Raw genomic sequence first — 13,132 nt, 5'->3', positions numbered from 1 at the left:
GCTGCCCAGAGAGGTGGTGGAGTCTCAGTCTCTGGAGACATTCAAAACCCGCCTGGACACGTTCCTGTGTGACCTGCTCTGGGTGACCCTGCTCTGGCAGGGGATTGGACTAGATGATCTCCAGAGGTCCCTTCCAACCCCTACCATTCTGTGATTTGCTCCCACTACTTCCACAGTAGTGATAGTGGTCAGAGGATGCTGAAAAACTGGTCACAGCTCAACGCTGCCTTGGAGGCTCAGCCTGGAAGCTGCATGAACTCTGACTTCCAGTCATCAAAAGGGCCTGTCACAACCTCATTGCCTTCCTCCCACAGCCCCTCCACCAGAGCAAATAAGTGGAAGTGGTCCTGGCACAGACCTCCCCGTGACCGGCTCCGATGCACAGCACACAGCCCAGCCCCATCCACAGGGTTCTGCTGCCATGGCACCGGCAACGTGGTTTTATGCTTCTCCCAAGTCTCACCATATTCTTCCTGTGTTGCCACCGAGCTGCAATGGAAGCAGCTCCACTGGATGCTGCACATGAGGATGGAGTGTGTCTCTCCCTCCCCAACCACTTTTATCATTTGAATAGATACGAAAGCTGAGAAAGGAAGAAGGAAAAGGACTTTCTGTTGCAGAGCAGTTCATCATTTCCAAAAGCACTCACGCATTGTGGTTGTTTAACTTAGATCCTGAAAGTCTAGTTTAAACAGGTGTGACGGTCTGCCTCTGACAAATTCACAAAAGCCAAGCTGACTGCTTAAACTTCTGTTGGCTTCAGATGAAGCAGCCAAGGTACAACATCCAAAAAACAATGATTCTGTAAGGGAGCCCATAGCTCCTGACTCAGAGTTTCCTTACCTAAGCAAGCACAGCCTGTAACATGGAGAGGGGTAGTTGTTGTTTGTGTCTTTTAAAACTCCTCCACAGTGAGGTCCATGCCTTCACTCTCTACCTGTGCGCAAAGCCTGTGTTTACTGCATGTGGCAAAGAGTATTTTGGTTACCTCCAGCAACTGGGCCAAAAAAAAAAACAAAACCCAACCCAAAAATATCCGGTTTTCTCTAGCAAGCTTGACGTGTTTTCCTGGAGGCTTTTTTAAAAATTGAGATCAAAACGATAAAGGTAGGGGTATGAACTGCTTCAAAGCCTGAAGGAGAAAAAGAGCAAATGGCTACTTTCCGTCCCACTTCATTGAGGAAATCGCTGCGTGGAGCGAAGCAGAGCAGCACGGGAGGAGGAGAGACACAGAGAGGAAACAGAGCAGCCCATTGCAAAATCAGCTGTAGGAGAGACAGCATGAAAGGGAGATTTACCCGAATAGCACCAGCCTAGAGCTGTGCTTAAGCTGGCAGGGGCTCTTCTGTGCGCTCGGGACATCGCAGTGCCACGGGCTGGCTTAGTTAAAGCCATGCCGCCTCCTTATGCACGTAGCCAGGGTCTCTGTTGCCTGCTTTAAAATACAGTCCACGGTTCCGCACTGCCCACCAGACCTCCGCGGGGATGTCTGCGTTAAATAAATAAATAAATAAAATGCTACAGCAGTTGTCCTCGGATGAGCATGGGAACTGAAAAAATGCAGCAGGCAGTAAAATGCACCGAAAGGGTCTATGAGCCTGGCAGAAATCACTTGTGTGCAATAAAGCGTATGAGACTGAGCGCACAACTGTGTGGCTGCAGCAGGCAGACGCGGTGGATAAGGAGGGTAGGAGACAGGTCCTCGGTGTCCCCCAACGCCCTATGTGATACACACGGGGAGCCAAAGCGACAGTCCGATATCCCATCAGCAGCACGCCCAAAACGGGCTGCTTTCCTCCACGCGTTTCTGCGCTTCAACGCAGACGGGTCACATCGCATTGACGCCCTGCACAAGGCTCGCCCCTCACAACCTATTTCCTCAGCTGACAAGAAGCAGACGCGAGGGCCGATCTCGCCGGCGGGCACGACTCCAGCTGGTGCAGAGGGCGGCCGCGTCTCTGCGTCTGCAGCCAGGCCAGCTCCGCTCTGCGGGTTTTATCTCCATCCACTTCAGGGCTGTGCGCCTCTCAACACCCTCGGTGTCGAATAACTTCACATGCCCCCAAGCGCCATAAACTTCTACAACCACAATAACTCACAGATGGGTATGGATGGTTATAAAATCACTTCCTAAATTAGGACGGCAAGAAGCTGAGATTGGAAGAGTAGGAGGAAGTCAGGAAATCCCAAGAGAAGATGATGGGGGAGGGATTTAGTCTCTTTAGAAAACAATAATGCAGTTTAATCTATTTTTCTTTTGACTTTACACACTAAAATAAGCTTCTCAGCTTCTGGGCCTGTCTCAAATCATAAGGCAAATAAGGCCACTGGAACCCTATCAGTAGAATAAGAGCTATATAGTAATAATCCTGAGGAGCTGCACAGGGCTTTCCATCTTCAAAGTGTTTTACAGACAGTAATTTATTAATCTGCAAATTTCCCCTAGCCATAAGTAACTACTCTGCCTCTCCGCTAAGTGAGAGAGACACATGCAGCGCAGATCAGCACTCAGAAGAGACGGTGCAGGCGGCAGCTCTGACGGCCAGACCCCACCGCCGTGTCTGCCTCGCCAGGGTCAGAACTCCACTGCCTCAGCCACCACCTGAATCCAGAAGCACTGGTGACGTCTGACTTCAGAGGGGACAAAACCAGTGCCTGAGAACCCCCGGTACGGGAGAGCGTAAAATGCACGCTCACAATCCAGCAAATAACAGCAAAGCCCGAAATAAAACTCCTAGGACAGAGGCTCCTGGCTGCCTCACAACCACTGCCTGCCATGCTGGGGTGTCACTCCAGGCAGAAGCTGGCCCCAGTCCTGGGCTCATCCCACCACGCAGCCTGTCTGATAGCCCCCAGGGGAGCTGTCAGAGCAGTTTCTTAGGCAAACACGATATTTCCTCCCACCAAATGGCTATTTATGCTCAGCAACTACCTGTTCACACTAGGCGGGTCTTCTAGATAACCGGCGTGAGGCTGCTCCTCCTCCCCTGGCAGCAATATCCTCCTGCTTTTCTGATGCTCCAAGACAATACTCCTAAACCCGATCCTCCCTGCAGCCCTCGCCCCATGAAATCTGGGAGCTCTTGGAGAATGAGAAAGCAGCCTGGTTAGCAGAGAGACAAAAACGGAACAAGGAGCACAGCTACAACTGCATCTTTAAATAAGTTGGTATCTAACATGGGTCAGGTTTGTTTGGAAACAAGAAGATAACATTATTCAGTATTCACACTGGCTGTTATGTTCTTTGTCCGACTGTTTTTTCATCTCTTTTAAGCCAGTGTATATTTATATGACCTCAGTAGTGCCAAAGAAATCATTGTAAGACCAAAACTGGGTTCATTGGTTTTTGCTATCCTTCTCTGGATATCAGAGCATCTGGGTTCATTAAGCATCCTACAACACAAGCGCAGAGATCTAAGGATGCCTCGCTGAGGCAAGGAAAGCAGAAGACCCCAAATACCATTGCAAACAATGTCCCAAAGGTCACAAGCAAGGAATTCAAACCCAGGCACTACACATCATGTATATTCTCAAGACCAGAAGAGATTTGCCCACGCACGCGGCATGAGCGAGTAGCAGACTCAGGCACAAATTCAGTCTCAGACTCCAAGTCTTTTACTCTACGCTACTCAGATCACGTTTCTTTCCTCTTCCAGCTCGCAGCTCCCCTTCAGCAAATGATTTTGTTCCAGCACCAGCCTTCATACACAGCAGAAACAGCAGAGCCCAAAAACAGATGTTTAGAGCCACATTGCTGTTGGCAAAATTTGGGAAAAGAGTAAGACAGACATAGGGAGAAGCACAATGCTGAAGCTTTCTGACACACCGCCAGGGAGAGTGTCAGCCATAATGGCTGAACTGGATGGAAAGGCCGAAGCAGTGCTGGTGGTTTATACCTGAAATTTAATAAGTGTTGTCTCCTCATCCCCTCTATAAGCCCAGAGAGCCTGGGACTCAGCAGAGCCGGTACCCCTGGCTGGGGCAGTCCCGGTCGGGGTTGCTGACCATGCTGCTCCCCCAGGAAGGGCTGCAGGAGCAGGCAGGAAAAGCAGCAGCAAACCACAACAGGACTCCTGCCTCCAGCCTTCCCAGCCCCCTGTCAGCCTGGGCTGGAGAGAGAGCTGGTCCCGACAATACAGCATTACATGACTATTATAGCAAAACACAGAAAAAGATCCAGCTGAAGCGACAAATCCCAAGTTACCCATCTTAAATATCCCAGAAGCCAGGCTGCCCTCCCCAGTGAGAGCTACCCGTCTCCATGGCCTCGCTTGGTGTCAGGAGACCAGTGGGGCAGCTGCAGGCTGTGCGCAGCCCTTCTGCGTTTGCTCCGGATAACCTCTGCTCTGTTCCCCCCACCTACGCTCCCCACTCTGAGGAGAAGAAGAAAAAAAAAAAAAAAAAAAGAAAAAAAAAGCAAGCCCAAATGCTGTAACATTAGGAGAGCATGTTCGGTCTCCCACACTGCTCTGTATTTACGACTTTGCAAGGGTGAAACGAGCTCCAGTTGCCTCTTGGTGCCAGTCCCAAGAAACCCCGCAGTGTAACAGAGGGCTGCACAGACGGCTGCCCCTCCATCCAAGTACAAACAGCCATCCAAGCCCGTCATAAATAACAAAAGACGTTTTGACAGCCCAAAGTGGTTTATGATGTCCATGGAACAAAAACGGAGCTCTGAACTGAAGGGCAAGTCTGGCACCCACGGACCTGCAGAAAATTAAACGCATACGCTACAGTGGATTTGCAGAAGAAATATTTTTTAACTGATCATGTGTCCCATGCATCACCCTTTGACAATTATGTTCTTGCAGCACTCTACAAGGGCTCTAACCACCCCGTAGAGAAAACCTCTGCTAAAGGAGGAATATTTAAAAAGCACTAAATACCTCGCAGAAATGCCTGGAGGGTTCTGCCAGATCAATTGTCAGGAGGCTGTGTGACCCAAACGCCAGGGTGCTCATTTCACTGCTCCCAGCTGGCAGCCTCAGCGTTCAGAGTTGCTCTAACATTTCCCGGGCAATCCTGATTCAACTGCACCTCCCTCCCATTTCTGAAAAGGCCCGAGATGACTGCACGTGGGGTGTCGTAAGGCTGCCTCAGCAGGAGGAGGATGTTGCGTTGGTGGAGAGCAGAACAGCACATCCAGAAGCACACGCAAAGCAGGGATTTTCCCAGCGAGCAGCAGCAACTCATGCCGCTGGGTCCCTCCTTCCCCAAGCACTCCTAATACCTACCACTTAGCCAAAGAGACCTGAGACATATATTCTTCCATGGAATCATAGAATGCGTTGGGTTGGAAGGGACCTCGAAAGGCCATCTAGTCCAACCCCCCTGCAGTGAGCAGGGACATCTTCAACTAGATCAGGTTGCTCAGAGCCTCATCAAGCCTGGCCTTGAATGTCTCCAGGGATGGGGCCTCCACCACCTCTCTGGGCAACCTGTGCCAGTGTCTCACCACCTTCATTGTAAAGAACTTCTTCCTAATGTCTAATCTAAACCTGCCCTGCTCTAGTTTAAAACCATTGCGCCTTGCCCTATCGCTACATGCTTTTGCAAACAGCCCCTCCCCAGGGACCCCCTACCTTTTCAGGTGCTAGAAGGCTGCTATAAGGTCTCCCCAGAGCTGTCTCTTCTCCAGGCTGAACCACCACAGCTGTCATAGGAGAGGTGCTCCAGCCCTCTGATCATCATTTTACTCCTTTACTGTTTCCCCATTGCTCACCGGTTCCACCGGGCCTCCGTTAGCCAGGATGGGACATCCCCTACTGAAGGCTACACCCTACTGTGAATGTCTGCAGCCCTTGGGCAACCCAAGGAGAAAAGCCTCCCAAACTTTCGGCCTCTGCGATGAGTCCTGCACTGAGATGAACCTTGCCGAGGTGTGAGTTGTGAACCTGGCCCCAATAATTCAGCACGGTCCAAGAGACAACAAAACAAGAACTGTTCATCTGCCCAGGGTATTATAACCACTTGTTTGCCAGCGCTGCAGAGGGGCGAGGGCTCATGGGCAGGGGAGGGATTTGCTCGATCCCCTGCACAGCCTTTATTTCTGAATATTTCCCCCTATAAAGCCAGCGCCTGTTCTTTCCTCCCTCCCCCTCTCCACTCGCCTCCTGCAAATCATGCTGTCTCCCTTCCACCCCCAAATAGGAAGTCCGGAGCCGAGACGCACACAATCTGCCTCTTCACCAGAGCCGGGCTGAACGCGTGCCAGAGGAGCTGCGAGCATGACAACATATTTCCTGTCAGGAAAGTGACTCAGTGAGATGGGTATGAGAGCTCCTCTTACTCGAGAAGTTCCCCTCTCCCCTTGCGTTGCTGAGGCATGAGTCAGAATCCGAGAGGCACAATTTCAACCCCCTCCGGATCCAACCGGGAATAGCAGAGTTCAGGTTCAAGCCCGGGTCCTGCTTGCAACGCGGTAACAAGCCAGCGCCACGTGCCGAGCCCTGATGTCACCCCTCGCAGAAGGGGAATAACAAAATTGACCAAGTGGGCAGCTTGAATTTACAAAGCACTTTTAGGTTGAGATGGTGCTTATTGTTATTGGCTTAAGCACCCATTTGCACAATGCTGGTAGCCTCTATAGGTGAACGTTCCACAATACCCACCCAGAGCTAACACCGTGCTCGTGCGTTTTGCTCAAGTATTATACACACGGCCATTTCATCCAGGAATACTGTAAAAGCTTAAAATCACTGCAGCCAGTTTTCTTCCTCCGGCTTCAGATCAGCTCTTCCCGCGATAACCGGGCAGACCCATCGCGTGCTACATCCTTACCAGAGCCGCTGCCGAGGGCGACCGTGCACAGCCAGAGCGTCATCAGCAGGGCACCCACCATCTTCATCCTGCAGAGACAAAGCACACACACAGACCTTATGGTTATTTTACAAGATTTCATCACTGCAGACAACTGTTTAACTCTGAGTATGTGTGTTTATTCCTCTGCCCACCCAACGATCCTTTTATTCTGGTATGTTCTTTTTTTTATTTCATTAAGATGCTGTGAGAAAAGCATCTGCATGGCAGCATTGTCCTGCCCGCAGGCAGCTGCGTGAGCTCTCCAAGCCTGGGAGGTGATGGCTCAGAAGACAACAGCCAAGCCTATTGACTTAAGTCACTGAAATAGTCTATGTCCACGAGCACAAGGAGTAAGGTAGATGCTTGCAAGCTAGAAATCCCAAGCTTTGACTCCCAAAACACAAAAGGTCCTTTGCCAAGACCTCATTCTGCCAGCACACATGCTCCTTTCTAAGAACGAGAGCAGAAAGCACTGGCAATGGTGAGCGGTGGCTGAGGCACATTTGCACTGAACACGCGTCTGACAGTTTGGCATGACAACGACACCGGTGCAGTCCAGATTTGCAAGGTCTGCCAGCTGGTGACCTGCGAAGAGGCCGGCTGCCAGTCCCGACTGCTTCACCCCATTCCTGCAGGAAGGTTAAGGCAGGACAAAGCTCCAAGCTTTTTCCAGTCAAACCCTCCTTGGAACGGCCACCTCACAAGAGTAAACAAGTGCCAGGTTTGGACACTTTTCGAAAGTGATCTGAACAAAGGTTTATACTTTCAAAGCAGCACTTTGATAGGCAGAAAACAATCCCAGACTTCTCCGTTCCTGCTGTGGAGCACAATTTCCTGTAATTTGAGATAAATGTACACTGCCAGAGTTTCACTTGCTGCCCGCTCCAGTATCTGGCATTCGGCTTTCAGAGCTGCTCACACAATAGAATTAATTTTCCTGTGTTCCTAAGGTTTTCCAGGATGCAACTTATAAGCTGGTAGTCACGAAAGCTGACATTTACTAGATGCTCTCATTAATGGGGCGAAGGTTGCATTTGATATTCCTGGGTGCTGTCAGATCACAAAGGGAGAAGAGATGGTTAAAAGGCTGAAACTTCATCAAAGCATCTCGGCTCTGCCGGGCAGACGCGGTAATGAGCATGGTGATACTGGCAGGAGCGCGCTCGTGAGATGACAGGGAAACCTGCTCCATCAGGGTGGGCTAAAAGGGTGGGGAGAGAAGACACAGAGCTCCCTTAAACATGTCCCTCATAAACCCATCCATGATACACACATTATGCAGACGGGCCTTAAGCATAAACAGAGAGCACCTGAGATTGCACAGATTGCAGAGATTAACAAGAATGGGATGCATGAATTGTACTACTCAAAATCCAGCAGCGGATATTGAATCCTTCCTTTTCAATGCTTGCATCTGAAAAGCCTTTGTACGATGCGTTCCCTCTGCTGGGCTGATCTCGAAGAGACAAAGGAAATCCAGAGCAAGCCTGCTCTTCCCCGCACGGTCCGTGCAAAGAGCTGCAGACTGCCTCAGAAGCCTGCAGAAATGGGCAAGCAGCCAGGAAGAAGGTGAGTTTTCTTCCCTGGGGTCCAGCTGAGAGGGCTGGTTGTCCCCTGCCACCCTCATCCAAACAGAAATGCCAGCTGCTAATCAAATCCTTCTCTACTGCCATCTACAACCATCTTCCAGTGTCACTTAAGAAGACTCCATAGGGAGCAAAACAAAATTAAGTACTCCTACCCTCTGGAAGCGCTGAATAAAGATAAAACGTCTTTATGCCATCAGATTGCACAGACAGAACCAACATGCTGCACTTTGGGGGGGAATTTAGGAACTTCTGGGAATTCAGATGCTGGAAGAGAGGGAGCGTAAACAAGTGAGGGGGATCATTCCCATAACAAAGACCTCTCGCGGTTCCCTCTCCATTTGTCATTAGATAAATGCACAGTGTGTCCTAACTCACCCTTATTTTCCAGTGATTCTTTCCTGCATTTTGCACAAATCAGACTGAATTCAGCCCTGGAGCAAGCAGGAACAACTACTGACTTTGGATGAGTTTCCCTCCTTTAGAGCAAGGCCATTTACGTGGCCCGAGGCCAAAATAAACTACTACGTTTCACTCAGTGATACATGAGCCCTGCAGCGAGCTAATATTTACATCCATTAACTATGCTCATAGGAACATGCTCCTTTCAACTGTCTCAAAGAGCCACCAGGTCTCTGTTCCCCCACAAGCAAGGTATCTAAGATTTCCATGCTCTGCCTGCTAGTAGGAAAATTCTGATTTTATAGCTGGGGAGAGCAAGAAACAAGAAGCCCTGCCCAGCGTGATTTACTTCTGGTTCATTCCAGGCTCTCCAGAGATCTTATCGGCGGAGACAGACGGACCCAGAGCCCGTCAGATTAAACTACACCAATTTCTCCATTACGGGAACAGGACTCAGTTGACCACAGTCCTGGCTGCTCTCGCACTACAGAAAATACAAGGGGCCATGGAAGACACGTGAATTGAGTCACTGGTCGAGGGGAGTCATCACGGCCTCTTGGATGCCCTGACCACGCCAGTTGAGATGAAAGGAGAGGATTCTCCCCCTTTAGTAAAGAAATGGAGAGCTCGCACACACAATGAAGAAGATAAAGGGGACCATAGGGCAGGATGGCTTCTGTGGGCCAGCTCCGTTCCTGTGGCACATGATTATTAAAATTAAAAAAAAAACAAACAACAACAACAAAAAAAAGTAATTAATGCTACAGGATCTGATGGTTTGTACTACTAACACAGCGCAGGGACCAATTCTTGTGTACCAGTGCTGCTAGCACTGCGATGCTTTGCTCTAAATGGCCCCAAATCTGTGATATACCCCGAAGAGAAAGGTCTTCCCCTAGCAGCTGTGTCGTCACGCAATGCCATCATTTCCCCCCATTTCGGGGAGGATAATGTGATTCCACCAGCGATGCCAGGAAAAGAACATTGCACCCAGTCAGCCGCTGGGAGAGAGGGTGGGTTTTGCAATGCCGTAATAACCTGACGCCAGAGGACTACAACCCACCCGGGTCTTGCCAGGCACAGAAGAGGTTTCTCAGCCTTTTCCAGCAACTTGTTTCGTGGCATCAGAATGCGTGTTGCCATTTTGCCTGTGTATGATGCAATTCCAGCGGTGCCTAATCAACTTCTTGCACAATTTGGTGCCACTGCCCTGAAACGCCGGCATCTCCGGTGGCAACCAAAGGAGCAGAACCGAAGGTCAGGGAGTGCAAACCCCAGGCTGCAGCGGAGGGATTCACCCAAAAAGGTCACCAACCTCACCTTTCGTACACAAGCAAATAAAATAAAAAGCAAACGCTACAGGGAGCCAGGAGTAAAACCTGCGAGCAGAAGGGCATAGCAGCTCGGAAGTCACACCGCAGCTAGGAAGCGGGCAATCAGAGCAGCCAGAAGAAGGCTGGAGAGCTCTGATACATCCTCCGCGCTCCAGGAACGTCTCACAAGGCCAGCATACTCTGAGGTGTTCTTAACATCTCCATAAACTAACATTTTGATAATAATAATTCATAGAGCAGTTGGAGAAAAATAATCCATCACTGCTGTTGCTAGAATTATTTTTTTTTTTTTTTTTAAAGGAACTTACTTGAAATGTTCATTTTGTTTCAAACCAAAAAGCATTTCCTTTTCGTTCCTGAGCATTTTCTTCTTCAAACTTTCACCTTCTTTGTAGCGGGGAGCACAGAAGAGCCGGGGGGGGGGAGGGGGGCGGGGATGGGACACAGCCATGGAGGTGTCTCCTGCTCTTAAAAGCAGAGGTGGCGGAAAGGTTTAGTTTTTCATTTGATGCTGGCCTTTATGTCAGAAAAAAACATGAATATTTTCAGAGAAAACACCCTTCCCAAACAGACCTAGTTCACTCCTGCCTTTAGCAGCATGGACCCTGCAAAGCCTACGCGTTTTCCAAATGACTATAAAACCCAAGACAGATGTCAAATAATTAACGAAGAGAGCTGCACTCAAAGCAACTACTGCACACCTATTCTCAAAGACATTGTACCAATTCTACAGAACAATGCTGCATTTCCCAAGAAAATGCCTTTGTCCCTCCTAACCACAGACACCCAGGGAGAGCTGACAGGTTTTTTGCTTTTGACTGAGAAACCACACTACAGCACACAGAACAAAAGCACCCTTCAAAACTTTGCCACTAAGTGCTCTGGCTGAAAGGGCATTGCAAATAAAGCCGTTTCAGAAAGAAGCAAAAAATAACACCGGCCAGAGCAGGTTTTACATATTATTTTCTTTCTGTAATTCTGTCCTAAATCCCTCCGAGTCAAAAAGCATGTGAAAGCACAGGACTGGCCCCGGGAAAAGGGATGCAGACATAGGAAGGCTAGCAAAAACCAGGGTGGGCTAGCTTGGGAAATGCTTTGCTTCAACACCTCGTGGACTTGGGGCCGAAGGCTGATGGGCTGCCGAGCAGGGCTGGCGCTTGGGAGTGGGGCACAGCCCCTCTGCTCCCACACTGCCATGTATTCACAAGCCCTGGGTCCCAGCATCATCCCACAGCAGCACCGGAGAAGGCTGCTCGATGAGTTTGCTGGGTTTTCTTATGGGGAAAATAGATGTACAGTCCGAGTAAATTCAAAGAATCCAAAAGGCAGACAAAGGGCAGCCTGCAAAAGCAGCTGCAGAAAAGCAATAGCAAAAAACACTAATGGAAAGTGGGAAAAGGCTCTTCAGCCCTCCAGGAAACACTTTTGCTTTTCAGTATGTGCAGGAGTAAGTCAGACAAAGGGGGGGAAATTACTGTAGCATAAACCATCTGGGTGCCACTTAGCCGGGATTCGCACGGCGTCTCTCCGACCCTGCCTCTCCTCCGGAGGCCATTTGGGCACCGCGCGGCACCGCCCTTTGCCGCGGCATCAGCGTTTCCACTCCTGTCCCTGCCCGAAGCAGAGCCACCCCTGCCGCGAGCCGGCCCGTCCTGCGGGCAGCCCTCCCCAGCAACACAGTCTTACACCAAAATCTCCGGGGACCCAGGTAGAAAGACAGGCGACGGGTTTGGGAAGCCCAGCCTTTTCTCCCCAGGAGGAACCGGCACGTTCATTAAAATTTTCCTTCCCAGACAGCTTCCAGGAACAGAACGGGAAGGAAACAAGCAGCAATTTGATGATGAACCGCCATAAGCGGCTCAGAGCACTCTCCTTGCTCTTGTGCCCGCTACGCCACACTCATCACTCCAAATGCAGGCACACTGACCGACCAAAGGACCCCAACGCTGCCCCCCGGGAAAACATTCGCTTCTCTCCTAAGGGCAGGGAGCACGATTTGTCTTGGCAGCAGCATCTCCTTAACAGCCAGGCACATTTCAGCAGGAATCAGCCAGGGCCGAAGCCTGGCCCGCAGTCAGGGATACCGTGGAGCGGTCAGTGTGACCCACTCGGCACATCTAATGGTGACATCCATTGCAGGGACCTGCGAGATCGGTGCTGAAGTCTCACTTTTCCCGGGGTAGCTTCACCCACCAGGCTACCACTTGCCTGACAACAGAGTGGGCTGAACAGATTTTGTTCTGGAATGTTGCTATTATAAAAACAATTTATATCATCAGAACCAAAGGAAACATTTAGATTTGAGCAGAGTGAAACTTTTTCACCAGCTTGAATCACAGCAAATATTAAACCCCTGCTTTTGCAGAGGTGGGGGGCGGGGGGGGAAGTAACTATTGGTTGTTAGGTGGAAACCTGCCCTGGTGAGAGGTCTCCGTCTCTGGCACAAAGTATCTTCTGTCTTCCTTGGCCAGAGCTGGCCACTGTCACACAGGACCTGGAAGCATTGGCTCTCGGCATTGCGGAGCTACAGTGCTCACACGCAGCTTTACACCCAGGTTCTACCAAGTACCCAGAAGAATTAAAAATAAAATAAAATTAAAAAAAAGAAAGAAAAATATGGAAAGAGTCTTCTCAGTCAGTGGCTCAGGCAGCCCTTTGCCAGCTGAGGACATGACACCAAACATCCAAGGTGGCTTCATTGCCCATCACCTGCCACTGCCTCTCCCTGGCTTCCGGCACTGCACATCCAGGCCAAGGGCTGCAGTCTGTTGGCTTTTTAATAATTACATTTTACTAAATCCCCAACACGGGGATGAACACTGTGGGGTCACGCCAGGCGGTGGTCCCAAGCTATTTCTCCTTGAACGCCGCAGCGCACACGGCGGGAGCAAGGCTGACCTTCACAGAGCACCAAGAGCTCCCGTGGGCAGAGCAGGCAGCAGCCCGAGCTCAGAGGCTTGGGGAAAAGCGGGGAGACGTTCATTAACAGTGAGTCATTTCTGGGAGCTT

At 50.2% G+C, this 13,132-nt stretch overlaps 1 protein-coding gene across 4 annotated transcripts in view; it reads right to left on the bottom strand.

The window, feature by feature from the left end:
* The window catches only part of IL1RAP (interleukin 1 receptor accessory protein), a 49,852-nt gene that overhangs the window by 26,652 nt on the left and 10,068 nt on the right, over positions 1-13,132 (bottom strand). For all 4 annotated transcript variants that reach the window (XM_063338549.1, XM_063338548.1, XM_063338547.1 and 1 more), the window contains exon 2: positions 6,781-6,848. In XM_063338549.1, the coding sequence (XP_063194619.1) occupies positions 6,781-6,847 (67 nt within the window). In that variant the 5' untranslated portion in view covers position 6,848. The remainder of the gene's footprint in view (positions 1-6,780; positions 6,849-13,132) is intronic.

This window comes from Chroicocephalus ridibundus, chromosome 6 (genome assembly GCF_963924245.1).
Source record: "Chroicocephalus ridibundus chromosome 6, bChrRid1.1, whole genome shotgun sequence".
NCBI lineage: Eukaryota > Metazoa > Chordata > Aves > Charadriiformes > Laridae > Chroicocephalus > Chroicocephalus ridibundus.
Note: the sequence above shows the minus strand (reverse complement) of the source record. Positions and strands in the feature narration are given on the sequence as shown.